Genomic DNA, 25,881 nt, shown 5'->3' with positions numbered 1-25,881 from the left:
CCCTGTATGTGGTCCGAGTATCGATACCAAAGGCTTATGGTCGGTGCGTAGGGTAAAACGACGACCGTACAAATATTGGTGGAATTTATTAACAGAAAATATAATAGCAAGTGCTTCCCTATGTATCTGAGAATAATTTCTCTCGGCATCGTTGAGCGTGCGCGATACATAGGCAACCGGGCGCTCGCGGCCGCCGCACCTACTCGGCTGCGAGAGCACGCCCCCCACGCCCCGCGCGCTCGCGTCGCAGGTCACTATGAGCGGCAGACTAGGATCATAGTGCATCAAAACTTCCGCGCTAACCAAAAGTCGTTTAACCTCTGTGAACGCTTGTTCACACTGCTGTGACCAATTCCATGTACAACCTTTTTTAAGTAATTCGTATAAGGGAACTAACTTTGTGCTCATGTTCTTAACGAACTTTGCGTAAAAATTTACTAAACCTAAAAACGAACGCAGCTCTGTTACACAGCTTGGTCGAGGTATTTTGGTAATGGCTTGAATTTTTTCTGGATCCGTTCTTATACCATCCCTATTTAAAATATAACCTAAATAACGTACTTCGTTAACTAAAAATACGCATTTATTACTTTTTAACTTTAGTCCATATTTATGCAACCTACTAAATACAGCTTCAACAGCTTGCAAGTGATCCCTTTTAGTTTGGCCCCCTATTATGACGTCATCTAAAAATACTTCGACGTTAGGGATATTATTTAATAAATTACACATTATTCGTTGAAAAATCCCGGCGCTGGATGCTAAGCCATACACCAGCCTATTATACCTATACAGACCTCTATGGGTATTCACAACGGTGAGATTTTTCGTTTCGTCTAACAAAACCTGATTATAGGCCTGAGATAAATCAATTTTTGAGAAAAACTGTGACCCACTTAACCTTACCAGCAAATCGTCTACTTTTGGCAACGGATAGCGGTCTACCACAAGCGCCGGGTTGACTGTAGCTTTGTAGTCAGCACAAATTCTCAAGGAACCATCAGCCTTGCTTACCGGTACGAGAGGTGAGGCCCACTCGGAGCAGTCGACGGGCTCGATGACGCCGTCGCGCAGCATCTGATCGAGCTGCGCGTCGACGCGGTCGCGCAGCGCGTACGGCAGCGGCCGCGCGCGGTGGAACACCGGTACCGCGCTCTCCCGAACCCTCAGAGTCGCCTTGCCCCCCGTGTATGTGCCCAAACCTCCGCTGAATAATTCCTTATATCGCCTTATAATCGTTCAGGCATAAGTGGTGAAAATCCTCCCCGCAACTGTCCAGATTCTCGTCCTCTGGCTCCTCCTCTCCTGCGGCATAGTGTACAGCTGCTCTTCGCCCCTGCCTCTGGTCCGGGCACACACGCCTGAGGTGCCCCACCCGCTTGCACTTGCTACAGGTGTATTGGTTAAATCGACACTCTTCCCGATAATGGCCCACTCCCCCACAGCTATAACATTGTCCACTGTGTGTATCCCGACTGCCACTCCTCGCAATCTTGTTGCCGCTAAGGTTCGCTCCGGCGACCTCCGCCCGCTGCGCTCCCGCTCCTCCATGTGTACCGCGCCCGGCTCGGCCCGCCGCCCGTGGCTCCCGCCGCTGCTTGCCGCTGCTGACCGCCAGAGCATGCACATCCGCCGATAGCTCCCGGCTTTCGGCTCCTGTCGCGTCAACCGCAGCTGCGTCGCGTTCCGCGGCTTCTAATGAGCTGGCTAACTTCACCGCGTTAGTAAACGTGAGCGTGTCATCCTCTGCAATTAACCTCTGCCGGATGAGATCACTCCTCAAGCCGCACACGAATTGATCCCGAAGGTTTTCGTTTAATCCGTCCCCCAGCTTACAATAGCGTGTCAACTTTTTTAATTCCGCCACGTAGCTTGCCACATTCTCGTCCGCCGCTTGCCTTCTCTGCCGAAATCTGAACCGCTCTGCCAGTGCCGACGGGGTCGGTTGGAGGTGATTACGTAATAATCTGACCGCACACTCGTAGCTTAGTTCCGCTGGTTTCTTAGGGCTGGCTAGATTCGATAATAGTTCGTAAGCTTCGTCACCCATTACCGCAATTAAAGTAGGCACTTTGAGTTCATTTTTCACACTGTTCACTGTAAAGTACATCTCGAGCCTGTCCACGTAGGACGACCACGCCCCGTTCTTCACGTCGAACTCCCGCACTTTACCGATCGACATAATTGCGATGTCTAACCTGCACGCGTAAATATTGGTACTAATCCTCGTTCGCCAATGTGATATAGCGGTCGATAGTCCTGAGGGATAACGGTGTCGCGGAGCTAACTGAAACACGGGCGTACGTAACAAGCATTTATTCCGGACTGGTTTATAAAATGACATCTCACAACCAAGCTACTTAGACTACCCCCCACCATTTATTATAAACTAACCTACATACATCACAGTTGTCACGTCAAAAAAATGTAGAAGGAATGATGGTGTTAAAAATAGGAAAAGACGTGTGATACGATTTGGCGGCAAAATCTATATACAATATAAAACTCTTGCGTTACTGAGTGACTGATTGACAGACAACGCACAGCCGAAACTACTGGGCGTAGAAAGCTGTTTGGTGTGTAGGTTCCTAGAACAGAATAGGGGAGCACTAAGAAGGGATTTCCTGAAATTCCCACGGGAGACGGATTTTTACACACATACAAAGTAGTGGGCAAAAGCTAGCTTTTTATTTTTGGATCTCGATTTCTACAAAATTTTATAAAAACGTCTGTTCTTTTTTTTCCAGGTAATCTACTATGAACACGCCTCACACCAGCACCATTATGATCATGAGGAGGAACCGCACGGCTGGGGACCCTGGTCCAGGAGTATGGAGCCGGAGATTGTAAGTACTCTCATATTCTTATGATAGCCTGGTAATCTCCATTATATAGTGTGTGGTTCTCGCATTAGAATAGCGCATCTCTGGAGGCAGAGATTGTGAGAGAGATACATCTCTGTACATCTTATAATCTTATGTTAGCCTAGTACATCTCACTCTTTACGGCATATGGTTCCCGCCTTAAAATAGCACCACTCTGCAGCTGGAGATTGTAAACATCCTAATCCTATACTAACTAATATTAAGTTGATTTGTTTGTTAGATACCTCTTCACGCTCTATCAACCCAACCAATCTTCTTGAAATTTTGCATGCCTGTGGTATGAAGTATGGAGAAAGACATAGGCTTACCTTCCATCCCGGAAAATTTTCGCGGTCGAAGCCGCGGGCAAACCACTTGAGTTTTTAGAATGAGCTCCCATGCCATGGTTTTCCATTGAGACTACCTACGAGGGGAGGTCAAAAAGTTCGCGGAATAAGGGGGAAGCGGGTTGAAATTAAACACCAAACTATTTTTTCTTTTCAATATATTCTCCCTTAACTCTAATACATTTTTCAGATCTCTCAAATAACTTATTTATATCATCGAAAAAAAATGATTTATCTTCGGTGTCAAAATAGGCCGAAATTGCCGACTTCACTTCTTCATCGTCGCCAAATTTTTTCCACGCAGCTCTTTTTTCATTTTTGGAAATAGATAATAGTCACTGGGTGCCAGGTCTGGACTGTAGGGTGGGTGGTTCAATTGTTCGAAGCCGCATCGGTGAATGGCAGCCGTCGCAACATGGCACGTGTGAACGGGTGCGTTGTCGTGCAGAAGGAGCACACCTTTTGACAACTTTCCTCTTCTTTTTTCCTTAATAGCTTCTTTTAATATTTCCGGTAAAGAAGCGTAGTACTGTCCCATTATAGTCACACCACGTTCTTTGTAATCGATCAATAAAATGCCTTCTGTATCCCAAAAGACAGTCGACATGATCTTGCCAGCCGATTGTGTCACTTTGTACTTCTTTGGAGGAGGTGTGCCTTTTTTATGCCACTGTATCGACTCTTGCTTCGACTCAGGTTCATAGTGGTGAACCCAGGTTTCATCACCAGTAACAATCCGGGCCATAATTTCTTCCTTTTTCTCTCCACAGAGCTCCAAAAACTGTAGAGAACACTCGACACGTTCACGACACGTTCACGTTTTTGAAGTGGCGTGAGCATTCTCGGAACCCATCTTGCACTGACCTTAGTCATGCCAAGATGATCATGTAGAATATTCAAAATACTGGTTTCGGATACTCCAATCATTGCTACAAGCTGCTTCTTCTTCAACCGGGCATCTTCCAATACAAGTTTTTCTACTTTTTCGACGATTTCCGAAGTGGTGGCCTCAATTGGCCGTCCGGAGCGTGGGTCATCTTCAATGGACTCTCTTCCTTGTTTGAAAAGACTATGCCACTTGTAAACCATGGTTTTTCCAGGGGCAGAGTCCCCGTAAACAGCCTACAGCTCTTGAGAAATAATCTGAGCGGATTTTCCTTGCTTGGTAAGGAACTTAATAACGGCGCGGTGTTAAATTTTCTCCATACTGGCTGATTTCTTCCCGATTCAGTTGTTTACAGGTCGATAACACAAAAGTTAATGAGCCGATTACGTTCAAACTTGATATATATACTCTTAATGAGATGCTCAACTAGTAACTACCTGGACGAGTAAACCTACCCCCACCAACCCCTCCATTCCGCGAACTTATTGACCTCCCCTCGTACAATATGGAACTCTTCAAAAGGGGTTTCTAAAGATTCAATCAAGGCCAGAAATGCGTTGCAGGCGTCCGTAGACCGCGGTAACCACTTCCCATCTGGTGGGCCGCTATTTATTTATTTGCTCAGTAGTATAAAAAAAGTCTACAACGATAATGATAAAATTTGGTGGTTTTGGCAAATAAAAACAAGTCCAAATGCAGATTGTCAAGCAATCACAAATTCAACTTTTCTTTTTTAGGATTCTGACATTGAGATCGACGTCGACAGCACCAACACCCCCTACAGGGCACAAGAGCGACCAGCGACCATATACAGACCACTTTTAACCAGAGATTAATCCAAAAACCATCGACAGCACCGCTGGCAACTATTGATGTCAAGAGAAAAAAATGTTTCCTTATGATAAAAGTCACTTAACTAAAAATTGCATCATTATGCAAATAATCATACTAAAACTAATTCAAAATAAAACACACACTTGTACTTTGTAACGTGGTATATGTTGGCCGAAGAACACGAAGCGTTTTTGAATTATTTAACTAACATGCATTCAAAAGTGAATAAAAAAATATATTAGACTCCTTTTTTGAGCAACGATTGGGCCGTAGTCTATTATATAGATTGGTGTCAGTAATTTTGCCAATATAATTGGTGAAATTAACTTATTTTTTTGAATGACATCAATAGTTGCTTGTGGTGGCAAGAGATAGATTGTATTTGTATTATAGGTACTTTAAGTTGTTAAAAAGCTAGAAAATGCAAATGTTTACAATAGAAAAGCGTCAAAACCTTTATGTCCTAAACGAGCGACAAACGCGGCTTAACAGCGTGATACGTCGAGTGTATATATTTACATGTCGCCGTAATCACATCGAATCGCGTAGTGCAGCGTCTTGCCGCTCATCCAGGGTGTAGTGTCAACTATAGTTGCTCAGTAGGGTTTTGTCATGTCTTTATTTGTAAGTATTAATTGAATATTTTAGAATTAGCTCGGTAAAAAATTAATCATGTACCTTGAAGTACAAATTACAGAAATTCTAAACGTTTTTATTATGAGCCAGTCAATTAGATTGTAAGTAATTTATAAAAGATTATTATTATTAAGTATTTATTGGAATTATTTATTACTTTTGTAAAGTAAGATATCAAATAGAGATTAATCAGTTAGAGTTATTTATTTAACGAATAGTATAAGTATTAACTTTTATTTTTTTATTTAATTTTCAGTGGCTAAGCCACTTAGTATTTCATGGTTCAAAACGAGGCATTACACATATATAAAATTATTTTATAATTTGTCGTCCTAAAATAAATAGGTTTCATCGTTTAGGCAGACTTCGAAAAGCCACAATATTTTATAAATTTTCGAATTTTGCTAAGCGATCTACCATTCTTTACAAATGCGTTTTACTATAAATTAATTAAACAATCATGTATTAACATAAAAAAATATATGCGAACTAGATTATTAAATATCCCTTGAAAGCAATTTAATACATACATTTTGTGAAAATTAAATGCAGTTTTTTTAAGCATGTCAACTATAGTCGCCGTCTAAATCGCTAAGGGTATATTATGTAAGTAAACTGTGTAATTACTTATTTTTAAACACAATAATTGTGTGAAAAGTAGGCTTAAGGAAGCCAAAATGTGTAATATGTGCTTTATTTATTGTGTGACTGAGTTGTGGCTATTATTTATTGAATAAATCTATTTTCAAGCATTTTTTTAACTATCACGTCTTTCATAATTTGTGACAACCCTGACTGCATTGTAACAAGTGTATCTCATTGAACTGTGAACTCTATTATCACAACGGTAGGGTCTTATATTTAACCACAAAAAGAACAAAAATATAAAACCAAAAATATATTTTCTCATTAATACACAAACAATACACATACAGGCACTATAACTATCGGGGCGAATATTTCGGATTTTCCGGCGCGTACGTGAAGCTCCTAAGCTCATATGAGACGCCATTTTGATTATCATATCCTATCTCTCTCATTGCACTCGAAAAATCACCACAACCACCAAAAACTCTATTCGGAGATCTAACAACCATTTTCTGGTCTACACTGTCATTGGTCGATTCGTGATTTGAATCGTTGGTCGGAATTTCGACAGCTCTGTCCTGATTGGTCTGACCGTTGTCTTCCTGTTTCTGAATGGTTGTTTTGCTGTCGTTCGGCTTCTGATTGGTCGGAATGGGTCTGAAGAGAGCGGAATGTGCCGTCGCCGTGTCTAAATCGGCCTTCCTAGATACTAATATACGTATATCCGTGTGAAGATACAATTTACCGGATTTGGACGTCATAAATCTGGAATGAAAAAAGTTTATTATTTCGACAAATAAGTAAATGATCTGTTTTCATGTCTATATTTTTTTTTTATTATTCTCTTTTGTACCTTCCGCACTTTAATATTGTGACGCCCCGAAGCCAGGCTTAATGAATATTCAAAGCAAATAAATACTTTTCGTTCCGAAAGACATGACACTTTCCAGTCTGTCAGTTTGTGAGTTTGTATGTTTAAGGCGGGTAATCTCCGAAACTATCGAACCGATTTCAAAAATTCTTTCACCATTAGAAATGTACATTATCCAAGATTGCTATAGGCTACATACATAAAATAAGAATGACTGTCTGACAAATCAATGCACAGCCCAAAACTTTAAATTAACGTGTGGTCTAGGGGTGCACTATGAAAGGATTTTTCAAAATTCATCCTGTAAGGGGGTAAAAAAGGGGTTCAAAGTTTATATGGGGAAGCCAGATTAGTTAGTCTAAATATTTCGCAGAAGGGCAAATTATATATATATATATTCTAAATGTTTCTCACCTTAGGTGAATGAGGTATCTCAACCACTTGTGGACTTCTTGTGGCGAGGGGGGGTCAGCCCCCGCTGGCATATATAATGTCCTTTGTCGCAAAAAGGTCCTGGCTAAAGGCGGCATAGTGGTCAGCTCGTACAGAACCACGAACATCTTGACTAGGGTTCCGTGCGGGTTGAACAGCGACACTTGGATGGTGCCGGAGCGCGCCACGCGGTACCCTGTCGGGCCCAGGTTTATGTGGCCCTGAAAGGAAAGAAGTATGTTAGGATTTTTAGAAAAAAATATCAGAATTAAATTTAAATAATTTATTCAGAAATTAGACCTTTACAGGCAGTTTTTCTCGTCATTTTTTATATTTATAGTTATTTCTCACAAGCTACAAACTACTGGCATTTCGGAACGACCACTGCTGAGAAGAAATGCCGAAAGAAACTCATTTGAACAGTGTTGGTCCCTATCATGCCAGATCGGCTTACCATTATTGTTTCTTACAATGTTTTTTTCTAATAATATATAAAAGTACATAATGTACATAGTCAAAAGGTATATCAAAAACAGGTTATGATTGTGATCCGAGTGCTGATTATAATATATATGTATATCAATGACCGAACTCTTGTCTACGTCAGCCGCAAACAGCAGCTCGCATTGTCGTGTTCCGGTTTGAGGGCGAGAGAGGCGTGTGGTCACAGGGTACTGTGGCTACAGATCCTAGGACGCAGAGTAGGCAACGCGCTTGTTACTCCCCAGCGTTGACAGGCTGTGGTGACCACTTACCATCAGATGAGGCGCATATTTGCCTGCTTGGTATTGGTAGTATGAAAAAAAAATTTTTTTTCGAAACTATGAAACATCTACTTATGGCGTCCTGGTAAACGCAGCGTATTATGCTATTGAAAATTTTGAATATTTTCTTCCTGTTTATAATATCCTAGTAATCTTATGCTTGCTAGTAATATTATGAAGAACACAAATAACCGACAAATGAAGAATATTCCTCACCATTTTAGATTGCAGAAAGTGTCATTTTTCTTCTTCTATATCTGTGGTCGAAATTACTATGGTTCGAAGAGAGTGACATAAATTGCTCACCATGTACGGAGCGTTGGTCCCTCCGGGGGCATAGAAGAACACAGTAACTGGCAATCTCTTGTGAGCTGGACAGAAAGCTCCACTCGCTCCCAGCTCGGCTGTGAAGCCGTGGACGGTAGCCGCAGGCTCAAGGCGACCTTTCAAGGCGGATTCTTCGAAACTTCCTGTAATTATGACAAATAGATTAGATTAAGTGTTCAACATTTATCTGTTTGGAAGTAAAATGTTTTAAACAATAATAACATAACCAAACCAAGTGGTTTGGGAGACGGATTCTGGCAAGAAAGTTAAGAAACTCTTAAATTGTAAGGTCGCCAAACTGTTTCTGTGCAAAACATTTATATTATTTTATAATTAATCATTAATGTATCTGGCTGGGTAAATTTAGCTGTTTTTCTTTTATTATTGTTAATTTTGATTTCCTCGACACATGCTCGCCTTGTGAGGAAGTCATAGATGCTAAATATTGTTGTTTGTTTGTAATAACTTTATTGCACGAAAATAAGCACATTAATCAAAATTAACAAAAGAAAGATACATTGTACAACGGCGGACTTATCCCACGTAGGGATCTCTTACAGTCAACCGGCGATAGGTTGAGAGGACGTGTATACAGTAGCAGGTTGGTCAGGAGTAATAACGTACAACATGAACAGATAAGACTATAAATTGTAAGAAAATAAATAATTATATACTTAGGAAAAGTAAAATCTAAATAAATATATTGTTTTTCGAAGTTCTGTAATACTAATGCTTCAAATTTCCATCTATGCAATTTTCTAAGTGTGTTATCTTTAATATGATTTGACCAAATTATGTCACAACAAATTCACAACCGATAAAGTTCGATCGATGCGTTTATTAGTAATTAATCGATTGTCATATTCTGTGAAAGGAGTAACTGTGTTAAACCTTAACAACCTAACTCCCATTAATATTTCCAAGAAAGTTTGGGTGTGTTTCTTTCCACTTAGTAACCACTGCCCTAAGCCAGCTCACAAAAATGTAAGGGTAGTTTTGAGAAGCCCTCTAATAGCTCAAGAAGTGGAAGGCATGCAATAAAGACCGCTTACAAATATGTTGTCCTAGTATAATGAAAGCTTAATTCTCAATTTCTTCTCACATACCTGCTGCAAGCGCAATCAGAAAGGGATGCACGTATTTATTAAAAAAGGAAGGGCATCGTGCTTCTCTTTCTTTTCTACACTTGCATCTCATTCTGTTATCCCTTAAATCGGAAAGTGTGTAGCCGGTGTCCACTCCCAATCTTGATAGAATCTCGATAGGTGACGTCTATAATAGATTATCACGTTCATGTCATGGCAGCCTGGTACTTTTGAGGAAATTTATTTATTATTTTACTTACCCAGCAGCCCAGCGCTGGGTCCGATCCTCAACTTGGGTGTGTCCTCCTTCCTCACAGGCGGGGGGGTGGGCAGCGGCAGGGGCTCCTGCTTGGGGGGAGGGGGGGAGGAGGGGGTGCCGGGCGCGGGGGGCGATGCGGGCACCGGGTGAAATAGAGCACTGAAAAATTTCATTACAAATTAATTACATAATTAATTTGTATTTTTTTAAAGTTACATTTATGACACTTTTATTGTTGTCAAGGGATCTTATTGCATTCAATGTGTGACAAAACAATCATGTCCGTGCAGTAAATTGGTGAGGAGTTCCCACGTCTGGTGCCGTTCCTGAGTGTACCATCAGATCATGCTTCTTCGAAATAGAATTGCAAGATTCCACCCGAGACATAGAGACATTGCATCTATGTAAAGAAAAAATCTACTATGTTACACTAATGTGAAGAATATAAATCTACTGTGACAAGAAGCCCCACCTATCACTATCTTATATTTAATAAATAAATTAATAAATTTCTTTATTCAATTCTTAAAGGGTAATAATTAACAGAAATAAGCATACAAATAAAAAGATCACAAATTAATAGGCTGCCTGAACTAGGATGTAAATAAATCACCCTGTGTTTCAGGCGTTAAAAGCTACAATAATCACAAATTAACAATCAATTACATACATTATAACATTAATATTAATAGCATTGTAAAAATAAATCTGAAATGAAAAATTTCTCACCTCTTAATACCAGATATTCCATTGATCGAATCATCGAAATCAAAACAGTTATTCCCTCTCCTTAAAGGGGCTGGACTCGACGTCAAAGGTAATCCAGTCTTCGTGTGAAAAACCATCGAAGCAGCAGAATCGAATCTCCAACGGAATCTATCGACTTCAGTCGGGGAAGGTACTTGGTCTTGCCCCCTCTTCGGATCAGGGAATTTAAAACCTTCTTCACTAGGACTATCCATATCACAATGATCAAACGTCCCATAGTCACATTTCTCATATAATACATAGTCTTCCTCGCTAATCGAATAAGTTTTTTGCCTCTTCGCTTCAGGTTTTGGTACTAGGAACACAGAATCATCCTTATCGAGATGTAACAGCTCCATTTCTTCAGTTTTCCTGTACCTATCACTTATAACTTTCTCTATACGATCAACTATGGGCAAACACTTTCTAAATTTTGGTCTTTTAATCAAATTAACATCACTATTTTTATCACTGTTAAAATTAACACTATTATCACATTTATGCTTCTTGATAACATTGTCATCATCCTCGCATTTTCTCCTAGCTCCGTTCTCAGAACAGCGGTTGATAGCATCCAACAGTACATCGGAGGGATTCAAAGAAGCCAAGTTATAATTCGCTTCGGATCTAACCATTTTTCTTTCCTTATCTTTGCACCCATCGCAGAAAATCTGCAAAGGGCATCCGCATTGACAAAAATCGTCCGTTTGTGTACCAATAGTATTAGTTTTCTTAAATTCGGCTGGGGCTATACTATCGGTTTCGACAAACGGTGTTTTACTTTCGATTCTCGATGCAGGCAACGTCAAATATGTTTGATTTCTGTAACACCCTATAGCTCTGAATCTGTCGAACCTGGCAGCTTGTAAAATTGGTATAGACGTGTGTGTTTCCTTAACTTTCAATCCATCGCCTTCCGAAGACGTACTGTCGCATAGCTTTTTCAATTTACTCTCTTTTCTTAATCTCCTCTTGTATTTGGCAATCTCTTTGAGCCGTCTCTCGTCTAGTTTTTTCGTTTCTTGACTTAAATTAGTGGAAGCTCTGCGGTTGTCTTCTGACTCGTCATCACAATTGCACTTGTGTTTTCCGTTTTCGCTACAAGTAGTGTGCATTCTATCATCTACAATTTTCTTTTCTTCAGTATAATTAGACGATATAGTGAGATCATTAAGTATATTAGCTAGTTCCTCGTGAGTGCCAGTCGAGAGTTCTTTGCTGGGTCGTCGTTTGGGTGCGCAAGAGCATTTCAGTGTTGGTATTTCATCGATGCGTGGTAGGCTTTCTAGTAATACCTGAAATTGTGGAAAAGAACATACATACATACAAGAATACATTACATTTGCGGTCTTCAAAGTCGTTATATAGGATGACATTAACAAGACCTTAAAGGAGAAAATAAAAGACATTTTAGGCATCAAATTTGTGTCATTTTAGGGAACAAATGTAGGTCAAAATGTATTTTGGGGGTCGAACTATGTTTATTTTGGGGGTCGAACTATGTTTATTTTGGGGGTCGAACTATGTTTATTTTGGGGGTCGAACTATGTTTATTTAGGGGGTAATAAAGAGCGTAATTTTTGGGTTCAAAAAAGCATCTTTTGGGGGTCAAACGACAGTAAAATCGGTTACCAGGGGGCCAATTTGGGGGTAAATCGCGGTACATTTATAGAATGACCTACCTTGAGGTAGACATTGCTCCCTATATCAGTAACAGGGAAGTTGTGGTCGGTCGGTGTGTTGGCAAACTCTGCGGCTGCGCACTGCGCGAGCGAACGGATTGTGTACACGATGTTCAGTTTGCGGTTCTCGGTGTCGTCACAGTTGCCAGAGATCTTCTTGAAGTTGCAAGTTTCGCGGCTTAGCTTGCGTCTGGAAAATAGATATTTAGAGATATTTTAGGTAACTTCGTAATTATACTTGTGTGATATATTTAAAGGGCTAACTAATTCATAATTCTGTATTTCAGGGCTAAAACAAGTCTAGAGAGAGACGAGGGGAAATTTCTTAAAAATTAGCTGCTTTAATGAAATTTAGATTTCATGACACGACATGACGCGCATTTAAAGTTAATTAAGTATATATATATATATATATTTTGTGTGACAATTTTCAATAATTTTAATTCGTAATTTTAATTCGTCTTCCTAATTTTCGCTTCTTCTTCACCTGCGCTTTGGAAGTCGGCAGTAGACTTAGTTTAAGTAATCTTTTTGACATCATAAGTGATGTATATCATCCTAAATTGAATAAAGAATTTGAAAAACGTTGATTTGACCGGGGATCGAACCTGGCACTTTCAGTGTTGGAATCTGTACCTATTTTTTTTTTCTGGTCATCGTAAAATTTGTATACCTGCGCGGCGTCTCTCCCTGGCTCTGCCTTAATGTTGCTATCCAAGCAGAGAGTTGGGAGAAGTGCAGCTGCGACCTCACAGCGTTCAGCAGCCACTGGGATGTTATGGACGCCGAGGCCGCAGTCGCTCTGAAATTAAGATTATTTTGTATCAAGTTTTTTACATTCTTATGCACAGTCAACAGCACATTAACCTACCCAAATTCATTGTAATTTCGCTGCTTTTACGCGCCATAGAGGTTCATGCGGGGTAACTTGACGTGCTGTTGACTGTACGAGTGGTTCCTTCGTAGGAGCTTGTAGTAGAAGTGGTGAAAATAAACGCTTTTTACAAGATTTAATGAGGGTACCTATACCTATGTTCGGTTGTAATCTTGCAAATTAATTTTGAAAGTAGACAGATATCTTCAACCGATCGATGTGAAATTTTGTACACATATTTAGTTTGGATGGCAATTATTATGATGGTGCAATCAGGATGGGCTTCTACCGAGGGGATTCCACAGCGGTTTACAGCCGGGACATGCTTTTCTTTTGTCATGTGTTGAATGGAATAACATATCTCTGACGATAACAAAAGGTTGTGACGAAATTGTCATTTTTGTAAAATCAAAATCAAATCATTTATTCAGAAATTAGGCCTTCACAGGCACTTTTTCACGTCATATTCTAAATTAAATGATGTTTACCAAAGCTACAAACTACTAGCATTTCGGAACGACCACTGCTGAGAAGACTGCCGAAAGAAACTCATTCAAACAGTGTTGGTCCCTATTATGCCAGAAGGGCTTAAATATAAATTTATGTATAATTTTTTATCAGTAATATAACAATGTAAGTACACAATAAAGTACATGGTCAAAAGGTATACTGAAACATATTATGATTGTGATCAAGTTCTGATGAAAGGAAAATATATATACCTATATATATATGTATAATTAACCAAACAAAAAAAACTTTTAATAAAAGATCGAGCTGACCAGTTCCCCCGGCAGCACCCGTTCACGAGTTGACGCGTGTAAAAAGACTTATTTCATCTCGTTGTACATCTATTATATACCGGCTATTCGCGAACAGTTCGCCAAACTCGACGGATTCGGCATACATGGCTGGTTTTTCAATGAGATAAATAAACGCACTCATACAAACTACGTATTTTCATGCAATAGCGTCGGGGCGTCTGGTCGAATTTGGAGCCTACATTATTTATTATAAACCAAGATTTTTTGTTTATGAAATTATTTTTACACTGATCTCCTGAAAAGCTACAGAAAATACCAGGAGAATATGACTATGAAAGAGATATTTCCTTTCTGTCTATTATGTGATGTTTTTTGCGAAGAACAAAAAGAAGGAAGATTATTGATTATTATCATCATCAATCCAACTCTTATCCCACTTCATGCGGGGTACATGATGTCACACAAAAATTTTTGTGCAACACGGTGACAGTAATACGATGCAGCTATAGTCGTGTAGTCCACAGCGCTGTAGAAGAATTGAGAGCATTTGTGTGAGAGATACACTGCCACACAGAATTCCTTTCCCAGAGTACCAGGAGAACACAAGGAGGCAAGAGCTTACTTGAGCTGCTGGGGTCGTATGGTCCACCGCTCCAGTAGCAGAGCTTTCGGCGCGTGCTTGTCGAAGCTGGCGTGGGAGCTTATGGACGAGTAGCATTCCGGGCAGTCGGGAGCTAGCAGGACCTGAAAACAGAAAAAAACGCATGAGTAATGACTTATCAGGCACTCATGAATAAGCAAGAGTTTTTATTGGATGGTGAAATATTAGGCTTAAGCTGTTGTGAGACCTGTAATTATGTATGGATCGGAATGTCGGGCTACCAAAGTGCAGGACGAAAAGAGACTTCACTCTAGTGAAATGCTGATGTTACGCTGTCATGTGCGGGGTTACAAGAATGGACAGATACGTGATGAGGAGAGAAGAGAATCATTTACTGAGGAAAGCTTTAAGTAGGAAGGTACTTGGATATAGAGGACGAGGAAGACCTAGGAAGGATGGATGGATTGTGTCAGGGACGATATGAAGTTGCTGGGGGTGGATCCAAATATAACAAAAGATAGAGAATTGTCGAGGGAATAGACATTCGCCGACCCCAGATGATGGGACAAGGTAAGGCAAATGATGGTGAAAAGATTAGGCTTTCACTTTGATAGTGCCCCAGCAGCGTTATTGCCCACACTTGTTGCAAGAGGAACAGAAAGACATGCAGGTATACAAAAAGAGAAGAAGTTTGGACTTCTTTTCTATTAAATACGTGCATCCCTTATTGTTCCTCTTGCAACATAGATCCAATAGGAAAACTTAAAATAACTGAGGATCGCCTAACAAAGAAAATAAGATACCAGGCGTTCATGAAGATCAAGAAGTAAATTGAAATTATGAATTAGGAACATACATCGATACAGATCGGCGTGTGTTCCTTCCACAGCGCGTCGATGTGGTCGCTGAGGCTCGCCTCCAGGCCAGGAGGGTCACTTGCCGGTTTCGGCTGGCTTTGCTGAATCTATAATGAGAGAAAGAGATGGTTAGATCCTGTTAGTTCCTTTTTTTTATTGCGAATATATGGTGATTCTTTTTCAGCTTAAGTATCAAAGGAATAGAAGATAATTTGGCCGAGGAAGAGAAGACATTTTGGTAGATTATTTCGCAAAAGCGTCGAAATAGCTAGGCTGTTTGGTAGCCGGTTATCCTTATCCGACATTTGTAAAATAATTTTTACGCATAAAGATTATCAGATATTTTATCTTGATGCGATCAGGGAGCTTACTTTACGACCTAAACTGAACTGCATCGCAAATTCGCACCATCGACTTAATTTTTAGTATGAATGCGATTCATTTTAGGTGCCTAAATTGAACTGAGTTGCATTAGAATCGTTTTGTAAAAGTTGATGGTAGGCCTGCAGATATTTTATATGATGGCGGTGAAACAGACCCTAAAGGATTTTGTTGTCAAGTAGAGACTTTAACTTGACCGAATCAACTTCACATTCATAACAAAAGATAGAGAAGCTCAAATACCAGGCGATCATAATCCAAGAGCTAACCTGTTGGCTGGTGGAGGGGTTAGCTTGTAGCAGCTTGGCGTGCAGGCGGTCGCGGGGGGGCGCGCGGACAGCGGGGCTGGTGCCCCGGGTTCTGATGATAAGGCGGCCGAGCTCCAACAGCAGGTTGGGGCCAGTCGCCGGCGGCGCCGGTGCCGGCAGCGTCTCGCAACTGTGCATCTGAAGTGTAGAAACAAGTCTATTAACAAAAAAAAAATCGTAAAGATTAAAAAAAATATCGGTCTTATATGATCACTTAATTCTTCTCAAACCAATGTAATGCACTCACGAAAAACACTGACGCACGCCCTTCACACAACACTAATTTCATAATAACTCATTAAAAGTAATCTGTACTATGATAATGACAATTATTTCTCCTATAACTATTAACTAATCTGTTGGTTCAAACTTAAATTGTCACTGTTTCGAAAAATATATTAAACATACGAATCTTCCTATGTGACCGTCCAAATCAAAGGGACCCTATGGCGGGTGGCACTTAGGTCAAAACAAAGGCAAAAACGGCTTAAGTGCCATAAGGTCCCTTTTGATTTGGACGGCCACATTATACTCATTATAGAAAGTAATTATGTCAATATATTTTTTTTCCACAAAGTCCCTTAAAATTCTCTCACTTTTTTTCAAAATATGTCCAACATAGAATCTGTCAAATGTCGACTAAATGAGACAAAAACATCAAATTGTGTTTGATTGAAATTAAAAAATAATAATAATAAAAGAAGTGTTAATGAAAACTTTCACAGCATTGTATTTAAGGAATAGTCTTTTTTATGATCATGCAATTTATTATGATGCGATCGAAATTGAAGTAATTTTCTTGTCTAATTTATTCAACAGTAGCGACGCGCACCCCAGGCCAATAATTGTAAGTTCTATACATTATACAGAATGTTACAAAATGACATACGAAGTGTTAAGATACGGTGAAATGAATCACTGCTATAAAATAGTCCCTAAGCACCCTTTTTAGAAGCAAACTAACTTGAAACTTCACATAAAGATTCAATAAGATTTTATTCATAAATAAGACCTTCACCACACAGGGTTATTGGTATCTAACGCATAACCTTCCAAAGGCGCATAAGGTACATAGACTAACATATTTTGTTGTACGACTTTTGTCTAAACCTAATAAATACAAAAATGTCCTTTTTTACTTTTAATGTCGTTTCTATAAAACGTTAACTCTATGTTCGATTCCGCTACATAACGCTATTGTACTGCCTCGTGTTGCTTGTCTGTGTCATAGAGTTAAATGTGTAGAATCTCAAATTAGATTATATTTTTTATATGAAAAAAAAAACTACGAATCACGAAAAGTCGTAGAATAAAAGTTGCTTGTTTTGATGTATCAAGTAGTCTCTAGGAGGTTTTGCGTTGGATACCAGTAAACCTGTATAGTATTTCTTTAAAAGCTACAAACTACTGGCATTTCGGTATCAATGCTGAGAAGAAATGACGAATGAAACTCATTTATACCGTGTCGGTCCCATAATGCCAGAAAAAATATCTTTATTGTTAAATATCGTATCTTACCACGCATGTTGATAAGTAGTTATATTGTAACACACTCTGTATTTTACATAGATATCAAAAACAATACACTCAATGCCTTAAAGAGGGATGGCCTATTTCGACCGACCTGCTCTGTTACCAACGCCCCAGTTTAAAAATAGACCGCGCGAACACAGCCGAACCGCTTTCATCGCTTACCAAAAGCCTGCTGCAAAATTCTCTTTTCATAACAAAGCGGCATTTCGCGCTTTGCTTGGTGGTCTTAACTTAAATTCTGTATCGTTTATTATCTCCTAGTAAATGGGAAGTTCATTAGCGACAAATTTGGCTTTCAACAAGTCAAATATTTTTAATGTCATTAACAAAATGGAAGCTGTAAAGTGTTAATGTGACGTCACGATTGTCGAATATTTAAAATGACATATTTCAATGTAAATTTTTGTTATTTTTTTGTTAGGCGCCCAGAAAATATACTTACCATACCATATTATATAAGACCTAAATCTTAACCTCCAGAAAGCTGTAAGGGTTGTAAGGGTGGCTTACAGAGACAGCAGAACTGTGAAACAAAACTGTGTCAAGGTCCGAAGCCACACCCCGTACCGTTCGTTACCGACTGCGCCAGTTCGTGGTATGTTTTGGGCACATCGCATTGAACTATATTGTCTTCAATCTATGCTAATTTAATAATGTCGAAGAGTTTGAATGTCTGTTTTTAACAAGGAGAAACAGGGTAGATAGTAAACATAAATTAAATAAATCGAACAATAAAACATATACATTTTTTGTTTTTCTTTCATTCATGTCTTGTGCTATGGACATTTGGCGCAATCGGTAGTTAAGTTTGATTAAAACACACTACATAAATTTTAATAATCCTTACTATTCATTATCTCCCAGTACTTCAGCATAATCTGGTAGATCATGCGCGTCTGGTCAGAATATTGCGCATATAGAGACACGTTGTATAGATAGATAGATAAATTAATAGATACGACGAAGAAGGCGAGACACCACAGAAATTGGAACACGCGCGAGTTAAATTCCTATTTATTCATTATCTCCTAGTAATTGAGTTAAACTGTGACTCACTTCACAGTTCACCCATGCGCTTTGAGATCATTCCAACTGTTGGTTAACTAAATCTGTCACATATTTTGCGGTTTACAAACGTGCCAGTTATTAGACCCATGTACATTATAAACTAACTTTAACAATCATACAAAAAAATGGTCATCGATGACGTAATCTTTAAAGCAATGAGCGTTAATTTGTACACGCTGGCAACATAGTAAATGGCCCTTAGAGACCTTTCAGTGACCTTCGACCACGCAATTGGTAACGCGTGGGTCTTAAATTGACAAAAATAGTACAAATTAAGTATCACGGTCTGTGCTGTATTGACAAAAGAATGTCAATTTATAAAAAAACATGTTAGCAACTATTATTGTTGGAAAACTAAAAATTGAAATTTATAAAAAAAATTAAAATTTAAATAATATGTAAATAATTCACCTCTTCTTTCATGCTGCAATCCGCATCGGTTTGTAATGCTGTCACCCCAATATTACGAATACTATTGGGATTTTCAAGGCGAAAGTGAATAGGCATTTTTGAGCTAGAGGTTTTATAGGAAGGGTAAATAAAATCTCTAGCTCAAAAATGCCCCCCCCCCCCCCTCTCTCTCCCTCCATCTTATACTAGGGAGTATAAGATGGAGAGAGAAGGAGAAAGAACACGCACATCCCTTTCTTGTATGAGTAAATGGAAAATATGGCGGGGTCTATAGCTTTCTGTCTAAGTTCTATTAAAATTCAAAAACGTTCCACATTTAAATATTTTGGTAGTAATGTGTGTCAACAAATTCCGCACGAATTCTCCTAACTGTGACACGCAAAACGACTTCCTATTGACACGGGCACGGGTACAAACAAAAATAATATTTGCGTGCATCGGTTTGGAACCGTGCCAATTAACATATTGATATCGTTCAACGATTTGTTGCCAAACAAATGAACGTGAATATATATCTTTTTCGAATGTGTTTCCGGCCAGTTTCTGCCACGTCAGTATGTCTGTATGAACACTTTCCGGTAATAATCGTAAAAAAAAAACCTTAAAATTTTGATGATTCGACTGCGATTTTACAACCGGCCGTCTGCCTGACGTCAACCCTCCTTGGGAATGCTATTGTTGCCTACCTGTAGCCTGTCCCCTAACTCGCCTCGTACGACACCAACGGGAGTAAATGGAGTGATCCTATTCTGGGGGCGGAACCACACGCCACAACCACGTCTGTCTGTGTGAACGCGATAAACTCAAAAACTACTACGTTTATAGGTTCTAACAGATGAAATACAAGCAATTTCCGAGACGGACGATTCTTAAATAAATAAATATATAAGGATAAATCACACAGATTGAGCTAGCCCCAAAGTAAGTTCTAGACTTGCGTTATGGGATACTAACTCAACGATACTATATTTTATAACAAATACATATATAGATAAACAGATTCTTAAATCCTTAATTTAATTTTGCTAATGGTGATTACCTATTGTAACTGGTACAACTAAGTAACAACACACGTTTAAACGTACAATGCTAGTTAACCGTGATCCCTTTACGCCGGAGTGGGTTCGACATTGACCCGAAGTTAAGTCATAGCGACCGGTTTTATATGCTTCGAGACCGCACAGTGTGCCTTCTTATCTCGTGTGCTAAACACTGGTTCCAGATTTAATTCAAGTAGCTTTGAGAAGCTCAATGGCGCATCCCATCCAGAGAAATTACACTTTATTACATACTAGCGGCCCGTACCGGCTCGCCGCGAACTTAGACCTCGAGAGAACACAATAAATTTTTACAAAATTGTGAATATATCGAAAACGACTGAACCGATTTTGGGGCCCAAGGAACTTAAGAATTATATTGGCATATCCTACATACTTTTTAAATTTCATCAAAATCGGACCAACGGTTCGAAAGTTATCGCGTTACAAACATACATACAAGTCGAATTGTAGACCTCGCTCGCTTCGCTCGCTCGGTCGATCATACACTTGATCCTTCCTCAGGAACCACACTATCTATCGGTGAAAACCGCATGAAAATCCGTGCAGTAGTTTATGAGTTTGTCGCGAACAGACAGACGCGGCAGTGGACATTGTTTTATAATATGTATGTATGCCCTTTCGAAACCTGTAGGCCTACCATCAACTTTTACAGAACGATTCCAATGCAACTCAGTTTGTTAAGTGGTAGGGTAATCTCAGGGTAGGTTGGAGTAGAAACAGGCAAAGGCAGACAGTTGTATAATAGTATAATTGATAAGTAAAATACAGACCCTTCAAGGGTCTATAAATAATTGAAGATATTTTATTATATATATATATATATATATTTATTATTATTACACCGTACGTGTGGTACGTGCCGATATCGTTATGGTAATGAATGAGTCAAAATGTGATTTCAAAATATCAAGTGGAACAACAATTTAAAATTTTGAATTTAGACTGAAATAAATAAAAATCGTGCCGCGGCGCGCACGCTGCGATATGACCATAGAGGTCATAATGCGTGGCGTTACAAGTTCAATTTAAGAACCTACGAATGAATCGCATTCATACAAAAAATTAAGTCGATGGTACGAATTTGCGATGCAGTTCAGTTTAAGACGTAAAGTGGATCGCGTTAAGAGGTGATAGTAAGCCCCCTGTGCATTAGTGCTGTCGCAATGCAATAAAGTCCAAAGTCTCACCAACGTAGTATCATATCGCGAAAGCTTTATCAGCTGTAATCACAAGGCCGTCTGCTCGTGTCAGCTGTTCGGTTCGATTATTGACATTATACAAAACAAAACAATTTTTGGTACACTTTCTGGAAATGTATCTAATAGAATATAACAACAGGCCTACCATCAACTTTTACAGAACGATTCCAATGCAACTCAGCTCAATTTAAGCACCTAAAATTAATCGCATTCATATTAAAAATTAAGTCGATGGTACGAATTTGCGATGCAGTTCAGTTTAGGTCGTAAAGTGGATCGCGTTAAGGGATGATGGTAAGCCCCCTGATTAATTAGTCACTGGGAATTTTTGTCTACATGCTCAGTCCATACGTAACAACTTTTCGTTTAGGAGCAACACCGAATCTTTCACGAAATCAATCAGCTGTTCCAGACAAACATCAATTACATAACTAGAGCAAAAATTATGAATCACCTGAATTATTTTTTCACGAATTTTTGACGACCTCGGTGGCGCAGTGGTAAAGTGCTCGCCTCTGAACCGCGAGGTCCCGGGTTCGATCCCCGGTCGGGTCATGATGGAAAATTATCTTTTTCTGATTGGCCCGGGTCTTGGATGTTTATCTATATATGTATTTGTTGAGTTAGTATCCCGTAACACCAGTCTCGAACTTACTTTGGGGCTAGCTCATTATGTGTGATTTGTCCGTATATATTTATTTATTTGATTTCGTGGTCCACCACTCTGTCCTCCAGAGGATTGTACTAGAAGACTAATGACTAAGAGGTCTACACAGCTGATAAAGCCGGCAATGAGAGCATTGCCAAGAAAGAGACTTGAAGCCAAGTTAAATCGATCGATTGACCAATCATTAAAATAGAAAGGTATAATTTTGTGAGCGAAGCCCGGTCTTCGTGGCATCCGAACCGTGAATGCAACTGGTACACTTATACGAGAGAAAAAAATACTTATTGCTAAATTCTTATTTCTTGTTAAATTCTATAAAAATTACTGAATTTTAAACTAAAAATGTTAAATAAGAACGTATTTCTATTGACTTGCTAAACTACCTCCGCCACATTGGGTGTTATAGATCGAGCGAGACAGACATATACAAATATCTTCGAGAGCGAGTAGCATACAAGAATGTTTGTCAACATTGCGCGCAATTTCAAATTTAGAACGCGGAAGCTTGTTCGAAATTTGGGCTAATTGTTCTAAATGTTCGTTAGGCAATGTTATCTTCTGCTAATTTGTGTTTTTAAATAAAAATCGGACACAATCTAATAATATAATGACTTATCTATTTCGAAACTATTGGATGATGCTACTATTCCACACAATTTTATAACAACACAAGAATATGTATCGTGGTTTGCCTCAAGAGAGTCTTTTGGGCCCAATCATATTTATTTTCGTAATCACAAAAAAAAATATTATTATAAAATAATCAGTTTCGATGTAATTCATGAATATATGAATAGATATATGATGATATATAGATGGCGTTAGTGGTTTTATGACGTCTCCGCTCTGTCTTCGAACAGTTCCCCAAACTTTGTCTGTCTGTATGTTTGTTCGAGCATCACGCAAAAACTACCGGATGGAATTTGATACAGTTTTCACAGTTGTATAGCGGACGGTCTAACTTTGAATCTGGTATAGGTTTCATCGCGATACGTTGCTTAGAACCCGAGATATAGAAAATGATAAATTAGAAGGTGACACACGAAAAAAAACGCGGTCAAAAGCTATAATAAAAAAAAACTAGTTTAAAAAAAAAACAGTGACATTTAAACACTGCGCATAATAATTATGTAAAACATATTACGTACACCGCCAAATGATTTTGAACTCTGGAAGTCTTGAATATAAGAGATATTTTGGCTTAAATGTTTTTAAATTGAAAATCAAACACATGATCATTCACGTTTGTGTGTTTGTTTACACACTTCTACGGATACCTATATATTACGTATTTGTATAATATTACCTCATGATGAGATAATTATTATAATGCAATGAAAAAATACAATGTTTCTAGAATAAAACAGACGATAGGTAATGATTATCAAAATCAAATCATTTATTCAGAAATTAGGCCTTCACAGGCAATTTTTCACGTCATGTTCCAAATTAAATGATATTTACCAAAGCTACAAACTACCTACTGGCATTTCGGAACGACCACTGCTGAGAAGAAATGCCGAAAGAAACTCATTCAAACAGTGTTGGTCCCTATTATGCCAGGAGGGCTTACCATTTTTTAAATATAAATTTATGTATAATTTTTTATCAGTAATATAACAATGTAAGCACACAATAAAGTACATGGTCAAAAGGTATACTGAAACATATTATGATTGTGATTAAGAGGTGATGAAAGGAAAAAAAAATTGTTATAATTATATTGTTCGTTCGTATTAATAGTTTTTTTACATCGAAGAAAATTCGTTTAGTTCGTAGATTTCTGCGGATATATCAAAACATATTATAAAACAAAGTCCTCTGCCGTTTCTGTCTGTCTGTTCGCGATAAACTCAAAAACGACGGCACGGATTTTCATGCGGTTTTCACCAAAAGGTCTCAGGTTTAAATGTATAATTTGTTACTTTCATCCGAGCGGCCATTAGTAAACTCTAAAATTACCGGACAGGATCGGTCCATTTAGTGGAAAACAATCTTACATCTAAAGGCTTTTGTATAACCGAATCTTTGCCAATAATAACGCAATCATACACTAATTAATCTAAACCTTATTACGTGATATCAAAGCTCATATTATAGCTCAATTTATTACACATATGACCTTCTAGTAACCTAAACAAGGTAACCAATAATGAGTTAGCGATTTTAGACCATATTATTACAAGCAAAAGGTCGTCGCAGTTTTGAATTTCGAATGGATTCGAATGCACCGTGACGTCACGCGACCTCCCTCCCTCCCGAGCCCTTCTGACACACTTTTCGCTGTTGTCAAGCGGAATATAGCGTATTAAGCGCTGCATTGATAAGTGCAGTTGGCAACTGAAAGCGCTTTTAAAATTATATACGAAATTCAATTATCGATTTTATTCAGTGGGTGAGCGGGCGTCGTTTGGTCTAGACGAGTTTTGACGCGAAACCTTGGCATCAATCACGCATATCACGTTGCTCTAATCATGAGCGCTGCATAGCTGGCCGTTACCAAAATACTGGCCGTATAAATAGTATACCGTAAAAAGAAACTTGGCTGTATAAAAAAATGTAGCTAACGCCTGATTTAGAGCGCGCTGTTTGAGAATCTCCTTTAACAATATGAGATCCTGGTACCGTGATGTTGTTTATTAAAGTACTTATTTTATTCCATATTGGTCACCGTATCTATAAAATCATTTTAGTTTTGAACTCATCAACTATCTTGAAACCGATTTAAATAAATAATATAAATATCTGCCACACCTGAAACATTACATACCTGCCTACCAACGTGCAAGCGTTCGACTAATTTCAAGTGCCAATTCTGTCACACAATTTTGTTACACTAGTTTCGATCACTTCTTCTTTTCGAGTTGAAATAGAGATAAATTATGTTAATTTATACCAGTGCGTAGCCATAGTAATTGCCATGTCACTGGCCTCACTCAGGTCCCCTATAGAGCAGGAGGGACAGTTTGGGCAAGACAGACTATGTGTGTATAAAGGTATAACAGGAAATATACAGCTGTGAAAACAAAACACATGCAGACAAACCACGATGTGGTAAAAGAACAGAAGAATATTAGATATTATATAGAATTTATATATAAAAAATGGTAAGCCTTTCTGGCATAATAGGGACCAACACTGTTTGAATGAGTTTCTTTCGGCATTTCTTCTCAGCAGTGGTCGTTCCGAAATGCTAGTAGTTTGTAGCTTTGGTAAACATCATTTAATTTAGATTATGACGTGAAAAAGTGCCTGTGAAGGCCTAATTTCTGAATAAATGATTTGATTTTGATTTTGATTTTGAATAAAAAGAAAAATTGTCGTGTCTTTGAAATTACATTCTATCAACGATCGAATGAAACTAATAAACGCTTATAAAATCCCAAATGACGTCACCTTATACAGTTACGAGAACCTAGTAACTCGGCGATGACTTCAATGGGCAAAAACTGGCATTTTTCCAAGGGTCCGTGTTTCAGACCTTATTTAATGCTAGGTTTTAACTGGGCGTTTTGAAAAAGTCGGTTATCCATCTCCGGCGATGACTCAATAAAAACTTGTATGTAACTACGCAGTTAAAATTAACGTTGTACAAAGCTTTTGTTCTGAACGACAACACTACATTCTGTTCAATCGCAATGTCAGATTGATATTAATCAAGTGAGTTACATAGTACATGTATGTGTATATAAAATTATATAAATATTTGTTACGGCCAAACCTCGAAGTGCCAGTAGCCGGGTCTACACCAAAAAAGATCCATCGATCCCGCGATCCGCGATCCAGGATCGCGGAGCGTGGATCGTGGATCGTGGATCGTGTTAGGCCGATCCAC

The 25,881-nt window shown here is 38.8% G+C and overlaps 3 protein-coding genes and 1 long non-coding RNA gene across 5 annotated transcripts in view; 1 reads left to right on the top strand and 3 right to left on the bottom strand.

The window, feature by feature from the left end:
- The window catches only part of LOC128681637 (uncharacterized protein), a 34,459-nt gene extending 28,128 nt beyond the window's left edge, over positions 1-6,331 (top strand). The window contains exons 6-7 of the mRNA XM_053765683.1: positions 2,748-2,846; positions 4,835-6,331. Of these exons, the coding sequence (XP_053621658.1) occupies positions 2,748-2,846; positions 4,835-4,933 (198 nt within the window). The 3' untranslated portion in view covers positions 4,934-6,331. The remainder of the gene's footprint in view (positions 1-2,747; positions 2,847-4,834) is intronic.
- Positions 1-25,881, bottom strand: part of LOC128681647 (uncharacterized) — a 245,846-nt gene that overhangs the window by 182,246 nt on the left and 37,719 nt on the right. The gene's annotated exons all lie outside the window — the stretch shown is intronic.
- On the bottom strand, positions 1,220-2,409 carry LOC128681639 (uncharacterized). The gene has a single exon (XM_053765685.2). The coding sequence runs from the start codon at positions 2,342-2,344 to the stop codon at positions 1,220-1,222; it is 1,125 nt and encodes a 374-aa protein (XP_053621660.1). The 5' UTR covers positions 2,345-2,409.
- The window catches only part of atos (atossa), a 39,290-nt gene continuing 19,859 nt past the window's right edge, over positions 6,451-25,881 (bottom strand). For both annotated transcript variants that reach the window (XM_053765670.2, XM_053765669.1), the window contains 10 exons: positions 16,069-16,245; positions 15,418-15,525; positions 14,583-14,704; positions 12,996-13,124; positions 12,323-12,512; positions 10,623-11,935; positions 9,895-10,052; positions 8,529-8,692; positions 7,441-7,679; positions 6,451-6,920 (listed from right to left, as the gene is read on the bottom strand). In XM_053765670.2, coding sequence (XP_053621645.1) covers positions 6,512-6,920; positions 7,441-7,679; positions 8,529-8,692; positions 9,895-10,052; positions 10,623-11,935; positions 12,323-12,512; positions 12,996-13,124; positions 14,583-14,704; positions 15,418-15,525; positions 16,069-16,245 — 3,009 coding nt within the window. In that variant the 3' untranslated portion in view covers positions 6,451-6,511. The remainder of the gene's footprint in view (positions 6,921-7,440; positions 7,680-8,528; positions 8,693-9,894; positions 10,053-10,622; positions 11,936-12,322; positions 12,513-12,995; positions 13,125-14,582; positions 14,705-15,417; positions 15,526-16,068; positions 16,246-25,881) is intronic.

The sequence above is a fragment of the Plodia interpunctella genome, chromosome 27, assembly GCF_027563975.2.
Source record: "Plodia interpunctella isolate USDA-ARS_2022_Savannah chromosome 27, ilPloInte3.2, whole genome shotgun sequence".
Classification (NCBI taxonomy): domain Eukaryota; kingdom Metazoa; phylum Arthropoda; class Insecta; order Lepidoptera; family Pyralidae; genus Plodia; species Plodia interpunctella.
This window is presented reverse-complemented; position numbering and strand designations above follow the sequence as displayed.